This window comes from Phocoena sinus, chromosome X (genome assembly GCF_008692025.1).
Source record: "Phocoena sinus isolate mPhoSin1 chromosome X, mPhoSin1.pri, whole genome shotgun sequence".
NCBI classification, from domain to species: Eukaryota; Metazoa; Chordata; class Mammalia; order Artiodactyla; family Phocoenidae; genus Phocoena; species Phocoena sinus.
In genome coordinates, this window is record NC_045784.1 from 85,418,761 (window position 1) to 85,445,932 (window position 27,172).

The 27,172-nt window shown below is 44.6% G+C and overlaps 1 protein-coding gene across 3 annotated transcripts in view; it reads right to left on the minus strand.

The window, feature by feature from the left end:
- PCDH19 (protocadherin 19) overlaps positions 1-23,616 on the minus strand; it is a 105,970-nt gene extending 82,354 nt beyond the window's left edge. For 2 of the 3 annotated variants that reach the window (XM_032620294.1, XM_032620295.1), the window contains exons 1-2: positions 21,470-23,616; positions 17,553-17,880 (exon numbers count right to left, since the gene is read on the minus strand). In XM_032620294.1, coding sequence (XP_032476185.1) covers positions 17,553-17,880; positions 21,470-23,616 — 2,475 coding nt within the window. Of the gene's footprint in view, positions 1-17,552; positions 17,881-18,561; positions 18,703-21,469 lie in introns of all 3 variants that reach the window. The other variant, XM_032620293.1, reaches the window with a different exon arrangement.
- Between the last annotated feature and the right edge of the window lie 3,556 nt (positions 23,617-27,172).

Below are 27,172 nucleotides of genomic sequence, written 5' to 3' on the forward strand. Positions count from 1 at the left end.
GTTAAAAGTCATACAACGCACTGAAAAAAAAGTCTATGCAACAAATTATAAGGGAGATTTTTTTTTTGAAAAATCAAAGAAATACAAATTTAAACTAAAATTAGATACCCATTTTCATCTATGGAACTAATAATTTTTCCTCCCATTCCTGTGCCCTATACTCTCATTTGCCATTTTCCCAACAGGTACCCATTCTAATTAATTTCCTGTTTATCGTTTCATACAATTTCATGCATATATAAAACAATAAAATGTACATTTTTTCTCTCCTTTTTCACACAAATGATAGTGTGCTTACATATTTTCCTGAATCTTCCTTTAGTTAACAATATATTTAGAGATCTTTCACTATCAATACATAAAACATTCATTTTTGAAAGGGTTATATTGCTTGACATACACATTGTTTTAATTTTTGCTATATAGAATAATACATTAACGAATAATCTTGTATTTACATAATTTTGCACATGGTCAAGCATATCTATAGGATGAATACCCTAAAAACATAATTGCTGGGTCAAAATATATCATTCGCAAGTTTGAAGAACGCTGTCAAATTGTCCTCCATGGGATTGGTACCAATTTATACACCCAACAACAATGTATGAGACTGCCTGGTTCCCTATGGTTTCATCAGATTGGTGATGATATTTTATAATAATGCTTTGTGAGTACAGTGAAATGGGTTCTTATACACTGTTGGTGGGACTGTACATTGGTACTTTTCTGGGAGAAATATATATATCAAAAGTCTTAAAAATATATAAGCCTTCAGATAAAACAACTTCACCTCTAGGGAATTTATTCTAAGGAAACAATCAGAGATAACAAGGAGATTTATACATAAAGATATCTATTACAGTGCTATTTATAATATGACAAAAATTTAAATAACTTAAAAGATCCACATTAAAACTTATTTGAGTAAAATAAATCCTATCTATAGAAAAGAATGCAATTCAACCACTAAAAAAATCTTGCTTATAAATATTTTCTACTGATATAGAAAAATACTCTTATGATATGATGTAAAGATGGGAAAAGAAACAGAATGATCTCAACTAAAGTGATTCCAATTTTAAAACAGTAAAACCGTGGAAGTTTTTTTCATTAATTCACTAACTTTTATTGAGCATTTATTTTGTGTCAGGCACTGAACAGAAAGTTAATGGTGGTTGCCCCTGAGTGGTAGAATTATGGATGATTTTCCAACTTCCTCAAATATTTCTGTTATTTTCCATTGTTTTCACAATGAAAATGAATTGATTTTGTAATGAGTAACCAATAAGAACAATAATAAAAAAGACACTGGGGGAATTCCCTGGCAGTCCAGTGGTTGGGACTCTGCGCCTCCACTGCAGGGGGCATGGGTTTGATCCTTCGTCAGGGAACAAAGGTACCACAAGCCTTGTGGCCCCAGACTACTTTTCCCCCAGAGAGCAACAGGTTTCTTAATAATTGTCAAGTTAAAGTCAGCTAGTATACTACATTCACTCAGGACATTAACAGATGTGTCTTTAAAGATACTAACCCGTGAGATTACCATTTGTGGCAGGGGGCTTTTGTGTGTCTATATCTCCCTACATGGCTCAATCTCCCTCATAATGGCACTAGTAAACAAGAACTTCTCAGCCACAAAGTCTAATCAATTCTGTTCTTGGGCCCCAGGCAACAACAGCGTGGAAAGTGGAGGGTAGGGAGAACTTCAAGGTCTTTAGACCTATCCATGGCCCATAGGCAAGTTCAGAATCAGAACTTCACACACATACTTGGCAGCAGCATGTGTTTAGTAGGGCCTTCTTCAGAGCCAGTACCAAACCCCCACAGATAGGCAACCGCCAATAGGATCAGAATTCAGTAAACAAAATTCCTTGCTTTCAATCTTCTTATCACCTTCTGGAGATTTACACTCTAGTGGTGATACGAATTTACATAGTATTACATTTTATTTTTTCAGGTAGAACACTCTGCTTTATCACATTAACTTCTTTCAAATCCTGGCTTAAAATCAATTAAATATTTTAATTTCCTGGGAATTCTTTTCTAATCCAAACAACCTCATCTTCAAGCCATATGAAGGAAAAATGTGAATCTTTTTTAAGTTGCCTCATAATCATTTCAAGCATTCTCAATATTTCTTTAAATGAGGACTTTTTCATTAAAGATCTAAGATAGAAAAGAGGAGGGCTGGGAGGAAGGTAATGGTGTTTCCTTTAATTGCCCTTAATTTTTAGTCCCTTCTTCCTGTGACCACACTCACAAAAAAGAAACAGCTATTTAAAAAAAAGAAAGAAACAGCTATTTATTTTTATCAAATACTCCATGTTATAACATGAAAAACACAATTTGAATAGAAACTCATCTAGTTAAATGACTGCACATATAAGAAATACAGTTCTACTGAAGTCCATAGTCTCCATTTATCCAAGGGACAGACTACAGAATTAGGCCACAGATGTTTTCCCATAGCTGGCAAACACTTCATCTACAATCAGGGTGACATTCTACAGATGACATTCTCATCTATTAGCTATGGTGGCGGGTGGTGGGGTGAGCATCTGTTTGTTTGTTTGTTTGTAATGAGAATTTTCTTTACAATATCTAAATAGTTCTGATATCTACACAGGGCCACTGAATAGTCATTTTACATACTAAGTGCAGTACTTAGTATGTGAGAAGTTTACACAGCCATCATTTAAAAGGTGTCCCAATGGATACTGGGTTTTGTAGTATTTATGCTGTTTAAAGTTAGGCTACTAGATGGGGAGGCAATCAAATAAATGAGCATTTCTTTAAAAGGATTGAACTCATTCGATTTTTTGGGAAAAAAACAGTGCATTTAGTCAAGGCTGAAATTTGAAATTTTGAGTATCTCAGTGACCACCAACTCATCAACTCCCTCATTTTTATTGTTTCAAATTGTCAGGGCTATCCCATGTCTTAGAGCCAACAAACCCAAACATGAAATCAAATACTGAGGAGTATAAAAAAATTCTCCTTTGAATTGGCTATTTGGTCCTGAAAAGGGCACTGAAAAATATATTTTGTGAAAACTGGCCCTTAGAAAAAGTCTACACCATTTTTATAGTATTAAAAATCTGTATGGATTAAAGTTAAATGTTACTATTTCAAAATCCCTCATTCTAAAAATAAATTTTGTGAACCAGATGTCTAACACTGGTGAAATAAATCTACTTTTGCAAGAGTATACATATGGGTAAGAAGAATGAAGGAGGAAAATATATTTTTCATAACATTATTTCTCACACTTAAAATGTAAACTGTAAAGAAAAGGGTTATTTTTAAATATAAACCTTCATACCTGTTATCATCTGAGAGAGACCTCCAAAAAAGGAAAAATAAGAAGAAAAATTCAGAAGGTATAATCTGACTGAAAAATGAAATTGAAAAGAATAATTGATCTGTCCCTCCTCATAATAACTTACAATCCCATTTATGCCACCTCTTTGTTCCTTAATAGTTACTGTGTAATATAGTAGTTAACTTTTTTAAGTAACTGCTTTCCGATGTCAAAGATAATACATGTTCAATGTAGAAAAATAAGGAAATTAGAAAAGTATATTTAAAAAGTAAAAAAAGTAAAAATCACCTGATTTCCTGAACTAGAGATAACTATAACACTTTGGTAATTTACCTTCCAGTGTATTTTCTCTGTATATGTATTTATAAACAACTGGAATCAATCTATACATGCTGTTTTGTTTACTTATTTTTTTCAATTAATGTAAAACGAGCATTTTCCTGTGTCACTAAATATTCCTCAAAATATTATATTAATGGCTTCATAGAATTCTAGCAATATATGTACCATGATATATTTAGTCATTCACATATTGATGATATTTAGGATATTTCCTATATTTTATTTCTATAATCTATGCTGAGATTGACACCCTTGAACATAAATTTCTAAGCAAATCTAAAGTTATTTCCTTAGGATAACTTCCAGAAGAAGAAACACTACATATTCAAGGACATTTTTTTTTTTTTGGTACGTGGGCCTCTCACTGTTGTAGCCTCTCCCGTTGCGGAGCACAGGCTCCGGACGCGCAGGCTCAGCAGCCATGGCTCACGGGCCTAGCTGCTCCACAGCATGTGGGATCTTCTCGGACCAGGGCACGAACCCGTGTCCCCGCACCGGCAGGCGGACTCTCAACCACTGCGCCACCAGGGAAGCCCTCAAGGACATTTAAATATCGACAAATTGCACCCCAAGAAAGATTATATTAATTTCAGTTCTATCAATTATACTCCACGTATGATAACCACACTCTTGCCAATGCTCAGTATATTTTTTTTAATCTTTCCTTATTTGATAAGTAAAAAATGACATCTTGCACATCAAATTATTGTCTGTGGTTCCCCTGAGGTAATGGATGGGTGAGAAGAGAGTTGTGAAGACTTCAATTCTATTTTGTACACTCCTGTACTGCTTGACTTTTTAATAAGTATATATAGTGTCCATAATTAAAAGTTAATAATGGCATTCCATTGCTATTATTTGGTTATTAAGATTGAAATATTTTCATATACTGGTCATTTGTACAGCTTCTTTATGAATTACCTATTTGTGTCCTTTGCATAATTTTTTAATTAATTTATTTATTTATTTTTGGTTGTGTTGGGTCTTTGTTGCTGCGCACAGGCTTTCTCTAGTTGCAGCAAGTGGGGGCTACTCTTCATTGCAGTGCACTGGCTTCTCATTGAGGTGGCTTCTCCTGTTGCAGAGCACAGGCTCTAGGCACGTGGGCTTCAGTAGTTGTGGCACGTGGGTTCAGTAGTTGTGCCTCACAGGCTCTAGAGCGCAGGCTCAGTAGTTGTGGTGCACGGGCTTCACTGCTCTGTGGCATGTGGGATCTTCCCAGACCAGGGCTCAAACCCGTGTCCCCTGCATTGGCAGGCAGATTCTTAACCACTGCACCACCAGGGAAGTCCCATAAATTTTATATTGTAGTATTTGTCTTATTGATTTGTAACAGCTCTTTATATTTGAAGGGCATTGCTTAAATGTCCCCTTATCCAAGATGTCTTCCCTGACCTCCCTAGAGAACCTTCATTCCTGGCAGAGCATGTGCCCTTTACCTTTCCTTATTTTTCTACATATCACCACCTAACATATTATATATTTATTTGTTTATTATTTGTACCCATAAAAATATAAACTCAATGGGGACAGGGACTTTGTTTTGTTCACTGTTGTATCCCCAGCACTTTGAATAGTGATAAGCACACAGTAAGCACTCTATAAATATTTGTAGAAATAATAAATATAGGTTCTTTGCTATATAAATTGAAAATATTTCCTGGCTTATAGTTTATTTTTTATTTAGCTTTTGATATTTTGGGACATACAGACATTTCTAAGTTTTACTTAGCCAGAGCTGCTGGTATTTTTCTTTGCATTCATTTACACTGCTTTTACGCTTCTGAAGTCCTATTCAGTTTCAAGGTTAGATGGATATTTATTTGTTTTCTTTTAATAATTGTATTATTTGAATTTTCATCTTAAAGCTTTAACTCTTTAAGCCATGTGGAATTTATTTTGACATATAGTGGGAAATTAAAACTTCTTTAATTGTTAATCAATTCCATGTCACCACTTAGTGAATAATCCTTAGTTTCCCCATTGACTTTTTAAAATGTGTTTAACTTCTCAGTTTGTCTCCTCAATGACAATATAAGCTATGAGGGTAGGCACTGCTTATACTTGCTCTATGTCCCTCAGAGCTGAGTACTGGCTGGTCAATAAAGGATGATCTACAAATATTTGGTGGATGGACGAATGAGTGAATATTTTCAAGCCAAAATATCTTTTTGAAAAAACGTCTAACTAATTAAACAGGAAGTCCATTCACTAAAGTCTGGAAGTAATCCACATAGAGGGCCAGGCTTTACCTAGAATAAATGAATACCCTTTATGATCAGGGCACAATAACCACCACAGAAACTATATAACTCACGAGTAACAAAACACAATAACACCTGACACTGTACAGAAGGAATTGCACAGAATTGGCCCTGCCTTCAAGGAGCCCCTGAAAAATATTCTTTAGGGGGCTTAAAAGTAAAACAGAGCTTCCCAAAAGCTCCCCTACTGACCTCTCCTTCCCCTGAAATAGCAGTTTACTCTCTGAAAGAAGTAGATTGCTTTGTTACAGATAGTGCCCCAAATCCTGCTAAATGCAATCCGCCAGCCTCCAACATGCATTGAGTTTAATAATTCTGGAATCAAATCTACTTTAAAAGAAAATCTACCTCATTTTTGATTCTCAAGAAAAACCCCAAGTGCCCCCTATATATTGACTCTGTAGGGCTCAGTTAGCCTCCTATGGCCTGAAATTTAAAAATAACAACAAAAACAAAAACACATGTTTTTTTTAATTCTGGCTCTTTGCTGATTATCTATAGCAAACAGCAAAATAAGCAAAGCCATGGTGAACTGCCTCTCATGCCAACAAATGCCACCAAAAAAAAATGGACAATCACGGAAATATATTGTTAAGCATGAATAGTAGCTAAAAAATATTTATCTCTGTTGCAAGGTATTAAAATGAGAAAACTTTCAAAGTTGAAGCTTCAAGCAATTGCATTAGAAGTTGCATAATTTAGTTAGACTGACCTTAGAATGGAATAAAAAGCTGCTTATTTCCATAATGTTGGCCTTCAAAAGTATGAAAGGTTAGATAATTTATCATGATATACAAAACAGTTCTCAAGAATACCTAACTTAAAAAGGAGGTCTTGGTGACTTACAGCCCTGTGATTTTTTCGGTAGCGTGATAATCAACATAATTTATACTTAAGTGAATTTGTGTTCTTCTGAAAGGTCTAGCTGGCCAGGCAAGAGAAGTGTATCTCCTACTCATCCCTAGAGCAAGTACAGACCAATTGAAGCCAGGTTAATGTACTCATTGCTGCCTTTATGACAGAACTCACATTGGACAAGGAGACCCATTTGAATAGAGAGGCTACTGACTTTTGATGTACATACAACTCACATTAGACACAGAATATCTTGCCCTCATGTAAAAGCTAAAGAGCCGTATCTATTGTGTCACCTGTCATAGCTAAGTTCCTTAGTCTCAATACCACCATTGTGGTAGCCATTGTAGCAGTCATTGTCATCATAGACTCAAACCTTAATGCAGTTATATGAAACCTTTCAAACCAATACTGCAAAATTCAAATTATACTCAGAACCGCAAAAGAACTTGGAGATCCCCTGACCCAGTCTCCTTATATGTTTGTTCCAGGATTGGTGCCGTTTGGCATCTATTTGGATTTTTCAGAATTCTCAATGTCTTGGAGTCTGCTTTCCTAAGTAATAATAGATTTCAATAAACTAAAGCTCCTCTTTTATGAGGTTTTTAATTCTGTTTCACCTGTTTTGCTAGTGACCTCCTCCTCCCCTATCCCAGAATTACAGATTTCTAGATTATCTTTGGGAATACAGTGACTAGGGGTGACACACACATTAGGGATAACTGTCCCAATGGAGCTTTCTAGGCTCAAAGGGTGAGGAAAGCAAGGTATTGCAAGTGTCACACACATATTTGACTCCAAATATGACACCATGCACAGCCACAAACCTTTGCAGTTCCAGATGAACCCTTGCACTTCAGTTTTTCTCCACCTTCCATGATCACTTCTTGAGGGCGCTAGATGATCAGATGTGCAAACACCAAGCTTTACCAGTTTTATAAGATTTTGCTCTATCAGGACCCTACATAGAGTTCGTGCAAAAGCAGTTTAACTTTCTTTCCATTTCAGGCATTTCCTTATTGTATTTCTTGTTGCAACAAAGCACACACCTTTTTCTGTTTCTAAAGAATTACCAGTAGAGGCAAAATTAGAAAGAGTGACCTAGAGATGCAAGGACACACATCCCATTAGCAGGCTCACAAGCCACACAGAAAATTGGTGTTTCATATATAGCATTTGAGATTTGTTTCTAAAGAGCCATAACTATCATAAATTGTTTTGCAATTAAAAATCAGGCAAAATCTCACTATGAAAAAGACATTATTTAATACTAATGCCACCATGTTCTCTCCCCTAAGGTCTTAGGAACAAATGTTGCCATTAGCATACTCTATCACTTGAAAGTCCATACTTGAGAAAATAGAAATGCACTAATTAAAGAAATGACCAGGATGGCAAGATCAGAGTCAGTGACAGTCTTCTGAGGGCAGCATGCCTGTGTCCTCACCATGGCCTCTGTGCCTGGCAGCACAGAGAAGGGAATCAGTCTTCCAACAAGTCATTCAACATTACCTACAGCCAGATGCCTCTGCTTGTCCCTGCATTTCCAGAGTCCTGTATCCCTCAAGCATGTCAAGCTTCAAATATGAATGCTAGATTACAGGCATCTTTAGTTATAAAAAAAAAGTTGCTTAAAGGTTAAGTCAATCCCTATGAATGCAGTCTGATCTAGTCTCCCTACTCATACATCTCACTCAGAAAAGATATGGTTTTATAGCGAAGTACCTATACACATAGGCAGCCCAAACCAGATTTCCTTGAGCCAAGTGAATCAAAGAGGAAGACTTTAAACAGAATTATGCCCAAAAAAGACAAAAAGAGAAACTGAGACTCAGAAAATCATTTCCAAGGAACTGAGATTCCCTGTAAGGTTTTCTTAAGCTAGGTTGTACGCACAGCAATGTTTATTTGACTGCTTCCTACTCAGAGCTCTCAATTAAAAATAGTCCCCAGGATATCTGTCCCTGGGCTATATCAAATTGGGGTGCCCTGGCCTCACATTTGGGGGATCACACCCTGCTGTGATGAGGTTTATAAGCATTTCCTCAGGGAGATAACCATCAGAGTGTCACTGTGGGGAGGGGAGCTCTGAGAAGCTAAGCTCATAGATATGTATACAATCAGGCCAGCTCATAAAGGCTCCATCACCTCAGAGGCAGAATAAGTGGGTGAGACAAGTAGATATGTCCTCTCTCTCTCTCCCTCTCTCTCTCTCTCTCTCTCTCTCTCTCTCTCACACACACACACACACACACACACACACGCACACGCACGCACACACACTCCCCTAAAAGGAGAGTCTGGCCTTTGAATTGAACTTATCTTCCCACCAGCTTACACAGGGAATCCATTTTGTTCAGAAGAGCAAACTACACAATCTGAGATGAAGTGCCCTTCATGCTCTGGAAATCAAATTTACAAGCAAAAATAATCCAGAAAGCAGAGACTGCCAAGACCAGTGCTGGTGGCAGTGAGGGAGAGCAGCTTGCCACAGAACAGTGGCCAGATGGGGCCCGGTGGGAGAAGCTGAAAACTGGCCACCCTGGCATTCGGAGACTTAATGGAGCATCCGAAGACTATGCACATCAAGGCAGTGCTTAAGCATCTGACATGGAGAAGCCCCAGTGCTAGTCCATGAACACTGAGCTCAAGGAGAATGCAGGCTTCACACCAAGCTTCTTGCCTGCTTCAATCCCAAATGGTCTGCTCAAAACTCAAGATAGCTGCCCCTGACACCTGTCTGTCTGTCAATCTGTCTAACTCTCACTCTCACTTATTTTCTTTCCAAAAAGTAATTTTCTCCCTCCCCAAAGGCTGAAATTTTTTTAACATCTTTATATACTACCAAAGGCTGAATTTAAAGCAAGTTTAAGAGAGCGTTTTCATTTTCCAAAGTAATTCCCAGGCTCTACTCAATCCAGGAGACCCATATTGACTTGGGGAGCTTTTAGGACCTGGGGCTGCAAAATGAGAGCCATCTCTTTCAGAAGCGAGCTCATAAGGCTAAGACAAAATGCACCAAAAACATTCCTGATGGGTTGCTGTTCTTCCAGCTACAGACTTACAAAGAATGGATAGAGGGAGAGGAATAGAATGGGAAGAGGATAGCTGTAACCTTTAATTTTTTAAAATCTGGAGCAAATATGAAATGTTAACATTTGTTAAATCTGGGAGGTATTATCTGTCTTCTCTGGACACCATGTATTTTACATATTACATAATTACATTTTGTAATTAAGTGAGATTCAACCAGGAAGGCTAAACAGTGAGAAGTCAAGGGAATAATGAATTGGCCCACCTTTCAAAGGCTTTGTAAATCTTGCCAATGTGAGGAATTGCACTTTAAGCAAACAAGATATGTGAAAAATCCAGATTTACAAAGGAAATCGGTAAGGAGTTGATTATTCACATTACACAAGGGTTCTTTCCTTTATGAAAGAATCCACCACAGTGTTTCTATACGGAATGCCACTACTGTGGTTAACAGGGGGTCTAATTTACAAAACAAACACTTCCTGCTGCACAACTTTTCAGGAACACAACTACGGGCCAAAGGTATAGCCACAGGTCTTCTTGTGGAATCCAGTCAAGTTTTCTGTTACGTGACAGAAAGCACTTGGAAACTGCAACAGAGGAACTGCTATCGATCCAAAGGGACCCAGTTTGGCCCCAAATGATGTGTGCCTGGGCAACTCATCTGCCTTCTCTGCAACTCCATTTTCATGATTATAGAGTAGAAATACTGGTCCCTTCTGACACCTCTTCCAGGAGTGCTGTGGCGCTGTGTGGTCCTAACCAGTATCCTGAAGCAAAATCCTGAATGCTGCTGAATGATGGCAAATGAGATTTCCTCATGGGACCCCAAGTTCCTAGAGCTGGCAGAGCTGTTCTCCAGTTTCAGGCTGCAGTACTTTCCTCCTGGTTTTCTGGGGGGACATAGGAAGGCACTAGCAGCCTGGGTACACCCACTGGAAGCAGAGTGACCCTCACCATGCAGCCCACACAAAAACCACTCCTAACTACACAACAGCCAAAGAGGAAATGTAACTTGAAGAGCATTTCCCTCTACAAACAACTGATCCTCTGGGACTTTTCACTTCAAGCCTATCAATTGTTCGAAGTAAATGAGGCTCACATTAAAGGCCAGCCAGTCACACATCAAGAAATCAAGCCTCCTCTCAGTGGGGGAAAATGGCTGCTCCAGAGCCAGCCTCCCGCCTCTTATACACAGGCCTTTTGTACAAATGGCTTCATCTACCCACATCTGAGACACTTGATCCAGTCAAGCTTGGCCTCCCCTAAGCCCTAGAAGCTGAGATACACATTCAGAGGGGTCAACATCTCAAACTCCAAGCAGACGCCTCAGATCCACTGCAGCACCATAACTGAAAGACTCCAGCTTTGCCAGGAGTTGATTTCATCTTCTTTCAGTCTTCCAATTCCGAGCAAGAAATCCCCCAACCCTACTGCTTCAGCCTCAGGGCATGGTATACCAAAGCCACAGCAAAGACTAGGGCAAGGTTAGGGGAGGAGAGGTCTGCAGCTCCTCCCACCTTATAAATCTGACTGACAGAGAAAAACCTGGTAGGGTTACTGGGACCCAAAGCAAGTGGTCCTCGGATAAGAGGAATTCCAAAGGCTCAGAATCCTCTATGGAAAATGTCCTGCCTCCAGTCCCCTAGGGAGAGAAATCTCAGGATCATTAGCAAGCTCTCTGGCTGAGCTCAACTTTAGTGAAGGTGTATGGGGAGAGAGATGATCTCTAAAGTAACCAGTTAATTGCCAATAAGGAATGATAATAATAAATTAGCAAATACTAATGTAAACTAACTCAGTTCTGCAGCAGTTGCATGGAGATGACAGAGGAGCAGTTTATTCTGGAACACATCTTGCAAGCGGATCCCCATGGGAAACGCACTGCTTAGACTAGATGTGAAACGGGCCAATAAGATGCAATGTAGCCAATGGGTGGCCCTAGACTGTCTCTCAGTAAAAGTGGAGCCTTTGATTTTTAAGAAAACTGGAGTGAGCCTTGAAAATATGTGGGCTGCACTGTTTTCCATTGCTTCCTTCTGAAGCCTGAGGGGTACTTTTGACCCTTAGGGATAAGACTCAGATGGTTCCAAGACCCTGTGAAAACAAGGAAATTACAATAAAATTGCTTCCTGAAGCGTTTGTTGGTTTGTTTTAATTCGAGGGGGTGATTTGTGTCGTTACCTTGCTATCCTAACCAGCCTCATTGTACCTATTAATTTTCTAGTGACTTCTGAACTTGACACCTGATAGGTTTGTGGCTGCTTTTCTAGCTCCTTAGCTCAGAGTTTCACTCAGATCACTGCAAATCCCTAACTTTTAAAACTCTTTTTAGGGACCAAAGCATGCTATTTCTTTCTTATTTTTCTTCAAAGCCTAACTGATGTTTTAGTTTCATTATTTGCACTAAGCTAACACGCACTGAGACTTTCGGTAGGATAATTGGAAGCATTCAATCCGGTCTGCCACATACATCCTTGTCCTGCAAACTCATCCACTGCTACCGTGCTGCTACTTATGAAACTGCTCCGTAAGTGACCATAGCAGACCACGCACACACCCTGAGGATGTCTTATATCAAAGATGTTACATTTGCTAGTGAAAGAAGGAAAAATAAAAAGAGAGAGCTCAAGATGGAGTCTGAAACCAAAATTAAATCCCTATGCACCCTATGACTAGAATTCTGGAAGCTCTTGCCCACTATCACTCTCTTAGAATTGTCAGCTCTGAAACATTCAATATTTAAAAACTCAAATTAAAAATATCTCACCAAAGAGACTGGAAGTTTGGCCATTTCACCCCTCCTGAAGGCAGGAAGAGGTCCCACCCAAGTCTCCATTACCAGCAGAAGAAATGAGTTTCATTTTCCTCCTTCAACAATGACCTGGGTGACAAAAAGGGTAATGCAGGAATGCTGATGTACAAAGGAGTAATACTTTGTAGCATACAGAGACACCCAGAAGGCATGCCACCATTCCATAAGATTGGAAGAAACATTATTTGCCGTACTGACGAGGCTCTAAAAAAACTGGACTAGGGCTTCCCTGGTGGCGTAGTGGTTGAGAGTCCGCCTGCTGATGCAGGGGACACGGGTTCGTGCCCCGGTCCGGGAAGATCTCACATGCCGCGGAGCGGCTGGGCTAGTGAGCCATGGCCGCTGAGCCTGCGCGTCCGGAGCCTGTGCTCCACAATGGGAGAGACCACAACAGTGAGAGGCCCGTGTATCAAAAAAATAATAATAATAAAACAAACTGGACTAAGTTTAGAAAAATCTTAGCAAACTGGCAAAACTACTTACTTTCTTCTCCATTATCTATTTTTTCAACCTCCTTTCCCCTCTCTTCACTATCCCCCCACCCCATACACCCATATGCATGTGCACACACACACACATTCACTTACATATACACTAAATCTACGGACTAAATAAACCAGGATGCCAAAGAATGCAAATCTCAACTTCAATTTAAAATATTTAAGAGATACTTGACATCACTAATCCTACAAAAGTCTTCTGGAAACAGCAAAAGCATCCTCCACATTCCCTCATCAAATTTGTGTACAAAAACCACAAAATCCACACAGCTGACCTCCTGACCAACATCAGAGGACAGGTAAATGAAGACAAAGAATTCCAGGCAAGGGCTTCCCTGGTGGCGCAGTGGTTGAGAGTCCACCTGCCGATGCAGGGGACACGGGTTCGTGCCCCGGTCTGGGAAGATCCCACATGCCGCGGAGCGGCTAGGCCCGTGAGCCATGGCCGCTGAGCCTGCACGTCCGGAGCCTGTGCTCCACAACGGGAGAGGCCACAACAGTGAGAGGCCCGCGTACCGCAAAAAAAAAAACAAAAAAAAAAAGAATTCCAGGCAAGATGGTCTCCATAATTCTAAAGGCTGAGTTCCAATGCAACTCATTTCTTCTGCTGGTAATTAATAGAGACTTGGGTGGGACCTCTTCCTGCCTTCAGGAGGGCTGAAATGGTCAAACATCCAGTCTCTTTGGTGAGGCATTTTTTAATTTGAGTTTTTTAATATTGAATGTTTCAGTGCTCCATTCCCTTTGCCTTTTCCTATCTAACTGCCTTTAAAGTCACGTTCCCTTCAGTTTCTAGAGCCAACAATATTCAAATGTGGCTAGGTCTGCACACTGATGCAAAAGTTACCCTCACATCAGCACCAAACTTGAGAGCTCAACAGTAAATCTACATATAAATGATGGCTGCGCTGCCAGGGAAGGAGTAGCAGGAGAGTACTAAGCAGGCTGCAAAGTGACTGGAGGTTAGAAACCCTTTTGTGTTGCTTACAGGGAAATCATGTGGGTGATCTTAGCTCCCCAACCAAACTATGAACTCTGAAGGCAGATGCTACATCTTATATTTATTTGGGATCCCCATGGTACCTGCCACACAGCTGAGCACACAGTGGACACTCAAACAATGTTTAGTGATTTGATTTAATGCCATGGTGATAAACTTTAAAGTGTGATGCAGCGCTGTGAGGGAAGCAATTCTCACTCCTCTGTAATGCCATTGCCAGTAAGCCCTGTAACCGACGCTGCAGCTAATGAAGGGAGTGAGTTTGTCCACAAGGTAGCCCAGCAAAGGAACCTAATGCGTAGTGACCTTTGGTCCCAGTCTGGTGAGTAAGAATGTAATATGTGCTCAGTAAAGAGATGTTCTCCTGAACTGAAATGACCTGTTTACTTGTCTGTCTCCCCGTAAGCTCCCTGGGGTCAAGGATCAAGTGTTTTATTTTTGTATCCTCGGCAAGTTATACAGTGTCTGGCATGTTCTAAGTGTGCAATAAATGCTCCTGGGTTGAGTTAATGAATTAAAAAATGGTTTAATGAAATAATATAGAGAAAAATGTACATGACATAATAAGATTTAATACAGAAATTTCCACAGAATCTTATATGCATCACATGGTAGCACTTAACACTCTGTGCTATAATTGCTTAATAATTGTTGGTTTCTTAGATGGATCAATTAATTAATTCGGAAAAATATAAAGAAAAGGTAGGAAATATATTATGATATTATTATCCTAGTAATGGAGACTATCCCATTGTACCTGATAGTAGCATTTATCACTCCATACCGCAAATCACCTATTTGCTTATCTCCCTCACTAGAATGTGCATTCTTTGAGATCAGAGGACATCTTTTTCATTTCTCTAACACCAGAGCCTACAACAGAACCTTACAAAGAATAGACACACAACAAATATTAGTTGAATGTATGAATCAATCATCCCTACACCTCTACAGATTTCACTGTACCTAAGTATTCTACCTAGTCCATGTTCAAGGGCCTCTGGTATGGGAAGAAAAGAAGTGTCATTTTCTCCATGCAGGACTTTGTGACAGATGCAGGTTTAAATGGCCTGATTCATGCTCTGCTGTGAGTGGGCCTCTCTCCTTTCTGAATGGGTTTGTCAGTTGAACTCTCCAGGACTGCATATTAGAAATACACAACCTCACCATGCCTAATATATGCTGTCTTGGCCCTGACTAGCCCTAGACGCTAGGTCTGCATGACTTTGTTAAATAAGAAAGTATCTTGCTTTGTGAGTCAGAGATAGGATCAGAATTCAGACTTTCAATGGCTTTTCTAAATAACTGAAGCAATACTTTGTTTAATTTTGTCCACAGGAGAATCTCAGAAAGAACACCAAGATCTCAAGTAAACCATGCAGATATAGTCATATATCTCTTGCCCCCTCAAAGCATCCCATAGACACCAGGGCTTATGTTTCTCTACTACTTTGAATTGATTGCATAGTCACCAAGCCCTCAGGATTCAATTCTTTTGTACATCTCCACTGGCAGCAGCAGTCAGCACCTAACCCAAAACCTTGGCATTTTTTACCTCCATTATTTAAAAGTCCAGTATGAATACGGTAACCGCACCACTTTGTAGATCTTCTCTATACAGAACCAGCCTCTTTGGTTATAAGTGCCTAGGGAGCTACACTCAGGTATGCAGGCCATTACAATAGTCACTCTCCAGTTATTGTCTGGTGAAGAGACCTACGATTCAGGGGGTATCTATGTGTCAGTCCCCTTACATTACATAATGCCATATTATTCCTTGGACCAACCTTGCATGACACATGTACCCATTTTGTAGATGAGGAAACAGAGATTCAGAGGGATACCATAGCAAGACATGTCCCCCAGATTCAAAATCATGTTCTATCTGATTCTACTACATAGCACTACCTCTCCCTCTCCATTGTTGAACTCTTGGTGGTCCATGAGCAGTCCTCCAGAAAGTCTATGGTCTAGTTCCTAGTAGTATCCACTGACATTCATAATTATAACTGAGCCTACCTAGCATAATACTGGATTTTCAATAAATCCTTACTTATAGATTTATAGATTGACAATATTGGTGTCTCTGCTGCTAGAAGAAAATCATCAGTTTCTAATGAAAAGCACTGCTTTTTGGCCCCATTAATTCTGATGAGAAATATTTTTCAGGAACTAGGAGGAGCAGTCGATAAAAGTGATCCTAAAACCCTTTGCCCTATGAAATTGATATAAATACTATCAGGCCATTTTATATGCATCCCAGCCCAGGTATGTTAGGCTGAATTATTTCTGAGGCAGGGAAGTGTCACTGAAACAGCACTCGCCAGAGTTATAGAGCCCTGCAATCTAGTCCTTCCTCTCTCTCTCTCTTGATATCCCTGCCCAGTGAGTCTGAACAAGTCCCTTAGCATCTCTGGACCTCCATTCATCATCTACTGAAGGGCAACCTATTAAGATACCTGACTGTAAGGATCAAAGAAGACAAAGGTTGTGAAGTGCTCTCCAAGTATGTAGTATTCCTTTCATTAGTGGCCTGGAAGAGGGCATATGCCTCCCAGTGCATTAAATTTCCAACCAAAGAGGGACTTAAACAACTCAAGGAAAAATGAAATTAACTTAAGAGCTGTTATTTATAGCCTTCCACCCAGCCACCAACCTACCATCATCCACGTTACTACCCTACTACCCTGAAAAATTTCAATAGACAGCAAACACTGGACCACATAGTGTCCAAAAAAAAAAAAAATGCTTCCATTTGAAAACAGTCATTCCTGGTAAAGAGAAACAGAGCTAACTCAAATACATAGTTAATTCCTGAAATTTTCATTATTAGTGACAGTTTCAACCTCCTCATTTGTCAAATGTCACCATAAGAACTATTAAGAAACAGCAATGTGGCTTTTTTATATTTTTGTTTGCCTCTCTTTAACCGGCCCATCCATATTCTCAGCAAAGCACGTCTATGACCAAAAAAAAAGCAAAAGGGGGCTTCAGAAGGCTGAATCACTCTCACACTAGGAAACTGGCCCCCGAGCATTCTAGGGCTCATCTATCTTTAAGACTACTTGTTGATTCTTAGCCACTTTAACTGTCATACTGGTACAACAGGCTGGCAAGCGTACTGTATTTGCAACAGGTGGTACAATTCATATTACGCCAAAATACCATATAGGTATTTCAAAGGCTCAGACCTTGAGCTCCTACTCCCAACATCCACCCCTACAAAGGCTCAATATGTTGGGTTACCCTCTGCCCCAAGAAGCACTGGTAGCAAACCCTGACTTTGGAAATGGGCTTAGGCAGAGAAGTTCTCCCACCACTGCCAGGGAATGTGCTACCATAGAGGCTGATGGGGTCCAGCGAGCAGCATGGGAAAGAGGCCTGGGAGGACCTCACAGAGCCGCTTAGCTGCACTCACCTCGGGCAGAGGTACACCGTTGATGATCAGGTCTGGTTGCTGGGGGCCCTGGCTGTTGAAAGAGTGATGGTAGATGTGGTTGGCGCTGGTATTGCGGGTATTCTGGTTCTCCACATTCAAGAAAGTGCTCTCAGAGCGGCGGCAGCCCAGAGGAAGGGTCTGCTGGTGGTAGTCGAAATAGTTGAGGGACGAGGTCAGGGAGGAGCAACTGACAACGTTCATCTTGTCTGTCTCCTCCACATCCCGGGGTACCAGGCGGATGTCATTCTTATTGATTTTTTTCTTCTTGCTTGATTTCTTTTGATGCCCATAGGAGTATTCAGCGATTCTATGTGACAGAAAAGGCAGCATGTATCGCTAACGCCCTCCCAAACCATGCATCGATTAATAAACATTAAGCACCCCAAAGGGTTGCACCCCATCTCCGCTCCAGCTTCTTATTCTGGTGCATTACATCATCAGGTTTCTCCCTGTGCTTTCTACATGTGAAAACAAGCTGAGGGCTGTAAAGTTTTTAAATTAAACATAGTAACCTCCCACTACCTCTCCCAAAGTTTCTATACTTTAGATTTGGAATTCCTCATTGTGAGTGACCATTTAACAAGGGTGTGGGGACGGGGAAAGTTGAGCCTATGGGAGAGAAAGCATGAAAATGCTCAAATCGGGAGCTTTTTTGGAAGCCAAAGGAACTCCTGGGTGAAATAAGAAGCTAGTTCTAATTTAACAGAAGAGGAGATAGAAAGAAATAAAAAATAATCCCCTTTCCAGTTCCTCCAAGCAATTGCCATGTGACGAACACCCTCAATCAGGTTCCTTGGTGATTGAACTGATCGATTTTGAACGGGAGCAAATCAGACCCTGTCCTTTGACAAATCCTCAGCTCCTCTCCTCCACACCCTCGTTCCCACTGCCCTAGCCCTGCTCCCTTCTACTCCCCACCCCACGCCCCACCTCTCCTCAAGAAATCTGATAGCCAAACCCATTTGAACGAGGGGAAAAGACTTTTTACCTCTTTCCCCTTAGGCTCACTTTCTCCTCAGCCTTTTTGTCTTGCTCCTTGCTAATGGGAGAAACCAAGATGCAATGCAGACACTTGCTGTTTTGTCCTTTTTTAAAACAGCCAAGGAGACAAATGATGGTTAAACAATTACTGCAAAGGAATTTAAAGGTTAGTGCATTCAGCATCCCTCTCCATTCAGGTGTACCTACAAGCAGCTGTGCTGGAACATAAAGAGCTCAATTTAATTAACACTGACACAGACCCAGCAACGCGCACCAAAGACACCAAGCATTAAGAGACTTGTCAAAAGAAATACATTTAAATGTAGCCAGATTCTCAAAGTCATTTATTACTTTGCACACAATGATTCAGCTTATTGTCTGGAAATTCCATTTCTGAGCAATAATCAGCAAAACAATAGGGTTAATAAATAATACAGGTTGATCTTTACAAGAGAAAGACTGTGCCTGTATTCTCCCTCGACAAAGCTAATTGTCTGAATACAAAAAGGGAGCCCAATTCAAACAGCAAGTGCAGATCATCTCGCAAGTATCATAAATGAATGCATTTCAGGAAGAGGCTCTGCAGAGGCTGAGAACAAGAAACCTCTGCTTAATACACGGAAAGACAAGCTCTTAAACTTTAGGTTTCTAAAAAGTGATCAGACCAGGAGATTGCCTATCTCCAGAGGCACATTCTTGCTATGTCCCAGGGATCTTCCTAGAGCTGAGCAGTTGCCTTCCCCTCACCCTTTCTCTCTGTGCTCAGGCAGACTTGCAGTGAGGGCAAGCTGATGCTATTGGGGCTTGGGAGCAGATAAAATCCCAAAGACCCCAGGACTGGGGTTGATTTTCTTTTCTAATCATTTAGAATCAATGAGAAGTTCTAATCATTTTCTTTACCCACGATGGGTAAGTTTGGCAATGCCCCATCCAATTATTCAGCTGAGGCATTCATTGCACAGCCCTTTCTGTATCGAGCAATTATTTAATTAAACTGTACTTCATTAATCCCAAACCAGCGCAGGAAACAGAGCTCTTTACAAAATACACATATGAGTGAAGTTGGAGAGCACTGAGATTCACTTTTTTTGTTTTTTTTCTTTTCATTTCAAATGCTCTCCTCCCTGTTTAATGATCTCCCTGGCAAGCTCTCAGAAAGAGCTCTCACTTTGAGTCATACATCACCAAGAGGTGGCAAAGCCTTCAATATCTTTATTTCAACCTGATTTCTTTTCATCAAGGAAAGGGTCTTATGCATTTACTTTATGCTGAGGAAATGGCTTAAAAGAGTCCCCTCTATCATTATCTCCATATAAATAAAATTTTATAGACTCCTCATTTTTCTCCTATAAAAAATGCCACTGGCAGTCACAGGTTTCAAAGGTAAGAGTAATATTAATTTCCATTTCTCCCATCTGAAATGACTCGGAGCTGAAGGAAAGAAAAGTCATGGCCATTTCACTAGCAACAGGATTAAAGCATTTATGAGGCATTGCAGCTGCTCTTTTATGGCACCTGATTGATATTCATGTGTGGTTAGCATTTGTCTACTAACTTGTGTAACGCAGAGAATAGTAAAAGGGAAACAATAATTGCATGGCTGTTACATATTCAGGGGGCTCTGATTCACAGAAGTGTGCATTTCAGTTGATGTCAAATACAAATTGGACCTACAGGAACATATTTTGACTGATTAACATGCAAGCACAGATGGCACAAAAGACACACTGGATGTGTAGGTGTGTTGAAAGCACACACACACCTTGGTTGGAAATAGTAGCATCATTCATTTTCAGCAAACTAAAGAAACAACTTTTTTTTTCAACCGTTTCAATGATACACTGCTGAAAAAAAATTACATGTATTATCCTAAATTGGATATTGTAAGGAAGGGCTTCAGTAAGACCCTCCAAAGTGCTTATCAGGAAATCTTTTTTTAAAAAAATTACTACGTGTCATTCCAGTTTCCACATTTCTATTCCCCCTCTCTCCCTCTCTCTCTCTCTCTCTATCTCTCTCCCTCCCTCCCTCCTTCCCCCACCTCCCTCTCTCTCAGACATACCACACACATATTCTGCACACATTTCAAGGGAAACTGTAACACCACAGCCCATAGTGACATCCACTGGTAAGGACCAGCTCTTAGGGCCACAGCAGAGTTCCACATTAGAGGAAAGAACCATCAACTCCAGAAGATTGCTACTTCTAGTGAAACATCTGGATGCAAAAGTCCTGTTCCTCATTGGGATGTTTGGTCTCTACCCAATAACCAGATATTTGAAAACATATAGATGACTAGTAGAATTTCACTTCACATAGCCAGATGTTTGGGGACTGGATACAAAATAAGCCAAGAACACACTAAAACACTCTAATTGCCTGCTTCCCCATACACTCCTGTTCTCTCTTCCCCCAACTTTGTTTCCTACCTTAGACTCCCACTCACAGGCTTTCTTCAGAGGTTCTCTCTACAACAGGACAGGGCAGCTGCCAGTACTCCCTTTCCTTTCAGTACCTGTCCCCAAAACACTACAGCCCCCAAATCAAGTTGTGGTACCTCAAGGTTCTGCTAAAAATCAATCAATCTTTCTCTCTCTCTCATATTAATTTTTTTCTGCCATAACTTCATGGAGACAGCTGTGCAAATTTTAAAATGATAATTGCTATTCTGCTCATCATCATTATGTGACAGAATCCATTCGAACAGTAAATGATTGTCTTCCGGAAAACTGTCAGTTCAAAAGAATTGATCAACTTGGGCTGACATAAACTCCCCCCTCCCTCCAAAAAGAAGCGCTGTAAGTAGGGTGCATGTATTTAAATAGGAAACAAAAGCACTAGGGTTTTCACACAGAGACACAGATACACATTATTCACCCAAGACAAAGAAGGAAAGAAAGAAAAGTTGGCTCTACCTGCAGTTGTAGGTCCGGATTTCTTTGTTGTCTCTCTTGCACTTGATTGCCACAAAGATCATAGTGACAAAGAGGATGCCAGCAATGGAGCCCAGGGCGATAATGAAAATCAAGGACAAGTTCACCGAGCCCATCGACTCTTGGGCGTCGAGAGCAGGGGATAGGTAGATTAGGACGAGCGCAGAGGCGGAGAGAGACGTCTTGCCATGGTCGTGGGCCACCACAATAAGCTCGTAGGAAGCTTTGGAGCTCTCACTGAAGGTGCGAGTGGTTCTGACCTCGCCATTGACCTGGTCTATTTCAAAGAAGCCGCGGTCGCCCTCTGTCATGTCATAGGTGACCCGGCCATTCTCGCCCTCATCGTAGTCGTCTGCTTTGACAACCGTCACCAGGTAGCCTATGCCCGAGTTGCGGGGTATGTAGACTTCAGCGGTGCCGTTGATCAGGGGTGGGGCGGTGATGACTGGGGTATTGTCATTGACGTCGAGGATGATGACCCGAACAGTGGAGTTGCTCTGCAGCGAGGGCAGGCCGCCGTCCTTGGCCAGCACCTTGAATTCAAATGCCTTGGTCTGCTCGTGGTTGAAGGATCGCAGCGCATAGATGTCACCCGAGTTGGGGTTGATGGAGACATAGGTGAAGACAGGCATGTCCCGCACCTGCGACGGCACGATCTGGTAGGAAACACTGCCATTGAGACCCAGGTCGGGGTCTCGGGCCGACACAGAGAGCAGATAGGCACCGGGAGTGTTGTTCTCCTGCACAATGACCTGGTAGTAGGGCTTGGAGAAGTGCGGGTGGTTGTCGTTCTCATCGGTGATGCGCACGGTAAAGGACTTGGAGCTCTGCAGCATGGGCACGCCGCCGTCGCGCGCCTGGATCGTGAGATTGTACTGGTCGTGCTGCTCGCGGTCCAGCCGTCCGTCCACCAGGATAGTGGAGAAGCTTTCATACTCCTGCAGCCGAAAGGGCACGTTGCCCAGCAAACGGCACTGCACGCGCCCATTGAGGCCGGAGTCTCGATCAGACACCCGCACCAGTGCAATCACGTAGCCCGGTGGGGCGCTCTCGCTCACCTCCACCAGCTCGCTGTTGACCGACAGCAGGTTGATGACCGGCGGGTTGTCATTGGTGTCCAGAACGCTGACGGTGACCTTGCAGTGTGCCGGGATGGAGTTGGGCCCCAGGTCCTTGGCCTGCACATCCAGTTCGTACACATGGCCCTCTTCATAGTCTAGGGCACCAGTGACCGTGACCAGGCCGCTGTGCGGGTCGATCTGGAAGAGTTCTCGAGTGCGGTCGTTGACGTAGCCATAGAAGGAGTAGACCACCTGGCCATTGGTGCCTTCGTCTGGGTCACTGGCGTTGAGACGGATGACAGGCGTGTTGGGAGGTGAGTTCTCTGGCACGGTCACTGAATAGGTGGACTCGCCAAACACAGGGTTGTTGTCATTGGAGTCGGTCACCTTGATGCTGAGGCCAACAGTGCCCAGGTGCGGCGGGTCGCCGCCGTCGAGCGCAGTGATGCGAAAGCTGTAGTGCGACTGCGTCTCCCGGTCCAGACTCTTCTCCACCACGAGTTCTGCAAAGCGCGAGCCGTCGCCGCGCGTCTTGATCTCCAGGCCAAATAGCTCGTTAGGCGTGAGCTCGTACGTCTGCACGCCGAAGCTGCCCGAGTCCGGGTCATAGGCGCTGTCCAACGGGATGCGCGTCCCGGGGCTGGCCGCCTCTGAGATCTCCAGCTCAATCTGTGCCGCCGGGAAGCTGGGCGCATTGTCATTCAGGTCCTTGATCTCCACCTTAATCACGCAGATCTCCATTGAGCTGGACATGACCTCAAGCGAGATGATGCACTTGGGGCTCTGGCGGCACAACAGGTCACGGTCGATCTTCTGCTTGGTGACCAACAGGCCCGAGCTGGGGTTGATGTCCACCAGGTGCGGAGCGGAGTTGGACACCACACGAAAGGCAGAGGCCTGCCGTGGGTCCAGTGCAAAGCCCGCCTCGCGCGCGTCCTTGGCCACGTTGGCGATCACCGTCCCGGCGCGCTGCTCCTCTTCTACCGAGTACTTGAGGTTAATGAGGGCGGCCGCCTGTGTCCACAGTACAGCCAACAGCAGCAGCACCGGCAGCAGGAGCGACTCCATGGCTGCGCGGGGCTCTGCCTGGCCTCGCCTCTCCACACCCCTCCGAGGCCGACGCCGCCGGCGCTCCAGCTTCCCGCCGACTCGGGCCGCCTGTTGCGCGCGCCCCGGGGCCCCGGAGGCCGCCGGAGGAGTCTCGCCCAGGGCGGCCCGGCGGCGCGGGGGGGACACCCGCGCCGGCTCCAATGCTGAGGTTGCGGCGGACCGGGCGGGGGCTCGCGGGGGACCCGGGGGCTCCGGGGGGCCGAGGGAGCGCCGCGCAGCCCCGAGCCCCCTCCCTCCAGCCCGGCTACTCAGTTTTCCCCCTTCAAAGTTAGCCGGGCTCGACTGGCCGCAGCGGCGCAGGGCTGCGGGTCGGACGGCGTCTGAGCGGCCGGGTCGACGCGCTGCTGAGTCCTGACCGCGCTTGAGGCGAAGGCGGGGAGTGCAGTGAGGGTACAGCCTCTCAGGCAGTGCCCGGCCTGCCGCGGCGCACCGGCACTGGGGCTGGCTATCGCGTAGTCTGTGCACCTGGCATGCGCAAGGACCTCCCCGCCAGTGCTCCTGGATCACTGCGGAGACAGGACCTGCCTGGACGCGCCCCGCGTCCGGGGGGATCACGCTGGCCTTTTCGAGGCCTGTTGGGGAGAAAGGGGGGTCGCAGGAGGGAGTCTGAGTTGCTGTCAAGCGCCGCAGCCGCCAGAGTATCCGGCTGAGCGGGATGGCTCTCCCCCGGCCGGCAGAAGAAGGGGGAGGGGAGAGAGGCTGCCGAGACGAGAACGCGCTCCCTTGCACTGTGGTTGGCTTCAGAAGGCTTGAGTGGCGCGTGTGTCCAGGATCGGAGATGGGCACGGAGCCACCCCCACAGAGCAGTTGGACTGCGGGCGTTTTCGTCTCGAAAATCACAGTTACCAACGCAGCCCGAGCCTCCACGTCAAGTTTGCGAAAGCGGGCCGATGGCAATTTGTCCAAGAAAATAGAAGTCCGGGTCTTTCCAATGGCCCGGGGGGCGGGGAATGGGGAGGAGGGGAGGCAAAGCGACAACAGTACCGGCCAGGAGAGGCGGGGCCGACGCCGCAGGTACCAGGGGCTTCTCCTCCTCCCTCAGTCTGGGCTGGGGTGTCGCTCCGAGTGCCGCCGCCGCCGCCGCCGCCGCCGCGGTAGGAAGCCCTCCTAGCTCAGTTGCATGTCGCTGGGGTCCGCCTCAGCAGCTGCCACGGTCGACGGTTATGTCGCCGCCAAAGTTTACTTGCGGGAGTGACTTGATTCCATCCTCCTGGAGAGGCGCTGGCCGCGCTGCGTTGGGCTCACTCCCTCCCGGGCGCTCCAGCACTCGGAGGTCTATCTCGCAGTCTCTTTCTGTCTCGGGCTGTGGGTGAATGTGTGAGAGAAAGGAAGAGTGAGTGTGTGGTGTGGGGAGTGTGAGTGGGGAGTGTGAGCGAGCAGGGGTGGGAGGTTTCGGATCGCCGATAAATCCGCTCAGCCAGAATGCCGCGGAGCGTAACGCGCCAAGGGCCCGTGCCAGGCTAGGGACGCGGGTGCCAGTGTCCCCCGGGCAACCGGGGCATGGCGCGCGGGAGCCGTGCTACCGTCTGTGCCCGCTCGTCAGTCTACCCACTGCGCCCACCGCCGCCGCTACTGCTGCTGCTGCTCCTGCCGATGCCGCAAACTACTGGCCGTGGAGTCTGGAGAGAGCCGGAGAAAGCCCGAGCTGCCTAGCCCGGCTACGCCAGGCGTTAGCCAATCAGCGCGCAGCCCAGCGGGCTCCGGGCTTGGGGAGGGGCCAATGCGCGGGAGGGGGCGGGGCGGGGCCAGCCGGAAACTTACACACTGGCGGGACTAAGTGGTACCCCAGCCAGCGGAGCCGCAGCAGGAGTCAGGGGAGGCCAGGCGGGCAGGCCCAGCCAGGGCAAGAAGGCAGGGTGGAGCAAGGAGAGGGGCGTGCTGGCGCTGCAACTTAGCCTCCCCAGGAACTGCGCGCCTCTCATGTTTGTAGAGATTGCAGGATTTGATTCTCTCGGCGTGTTTATCTCCCTCACATATCTTCATGTCTTGAATATAATATTCATATTCTTTTTCTCCTCCTCCCCCCTCCCTCTTTGTCTCTTCGCCCTGGGTTTGTCAGTCAGTTTCTCTTTCTCTCTTCTCCTTCTCGGGTAGTGGAAGGAAGAACGGAAAGGAGAAAGCGCCCCAGAGGTGGTCATTCATCCGGCTTTTGGCCGGTGACTCTTCACTTCAGCTAAGAACCACGGCAGCCATCCTCCTGGACCGTCACCCCTCTCCCTCCTTCCCCGGCAGACGCAGCACCACGCTCCCCCTCCACCCCCGGCCCAAGCAGGGCCCCTGACCCGGTTCGGTTCGCTCTTGTCTGTTGTTTGTTAATCAAATGAGATCTGTGGCGCAGGGAGTGAGCCGCCAAGAGGGCTGGACACATTTCGTTGCCCCTCACCCAACCCCATTGGAGAATTTAGCTCCCTATAAATAAACCGTACGTTTGAGAAGAGCTGGTGGAGCGGACGCCGCCGCGCCGCGCCGCGCCAAGCCGGGAGAGCCCCGAGTCCAGCGGGAGCTGCGGAGCTGGCGCGCAGTCCACATAGGTCGCTGGCAGCTGGAGCCGGCGCCGGTGTGCTGGGCGCCCCAGCCTTCCTGCGGGGCCTCGGTCCTAGGGCGCTGCCAGCTTCGCTCGGGCGGTTGTGGCGACAGCGGCTGGTGTGTGCCAGTGATGAGAAGCGGGAGGCCAGCGTGGCTGGGGCTATCAAACTCGGCTTGCCTTCTGGACTGAAGGCGCCCTGGGGACAGAGGGGACTCCTCCCCGCCCCGTTCTGAGTCTCTTAATTAAGGTCACTGGCGGGAAGAATAAAAAGCACTTCGCCGAACAAGTTGGAGTGTTTTTTTCATCACAGATTGGGGGTGGAGGGGACCGGCTTCTGAATTCAGAATTCTTGGAAGAGTAAACCTCCCTTCTGAGTGAGTCGTCTCGGATATTTGGGAATCTTGGGTGAGCAAAGTCATAATTAGCCCAGCGACGTTGGCCCGAGTCTGTTTGCTTAAAATGAGATTCACTTTTGCCCTTTAAAAAACATTAAACAAGAAAAGGGAAAAAGGCATTTGAACACATAATAGGTTTTCTCAAAACTGCCATCTTCTTGCAGAGAGCAACCCAGCTGCTTTAAAGAATATATTTCTCTTTCCAAAAGGAGCTAGTTTAGCAGCCTTTACCTTGGAAGGGGAAGAAGACAGCTTCCTCCTACAGAAAGGAATTATTTCGGGAGTGAGGTTGAGGCCCCCTAAACGTGCATCTGAGACCAAGCGGAGGGCGCGGAGAGCTTGATCCGCTTTCCGCGTGGAGGTCGTTTCACTCTCTCACATTAGGATGCAATTCAGCCCAGAAGATGTAGGAGAAAATCGAAGCATCTGCAATAAGTATCATTTAATTTGGTCGTTTAGAGATGCGGGTGAACAGCAGAGCGTGGCTCGAGGGAGCCCCGCGGCCCGCCCGGTTTTCTGCAGACCCTTCTGGAGGAGAGTGACAACATGGCAGGCAACGCGGGCGCACCTCACGCGCTCCGTAAAGAGAAGG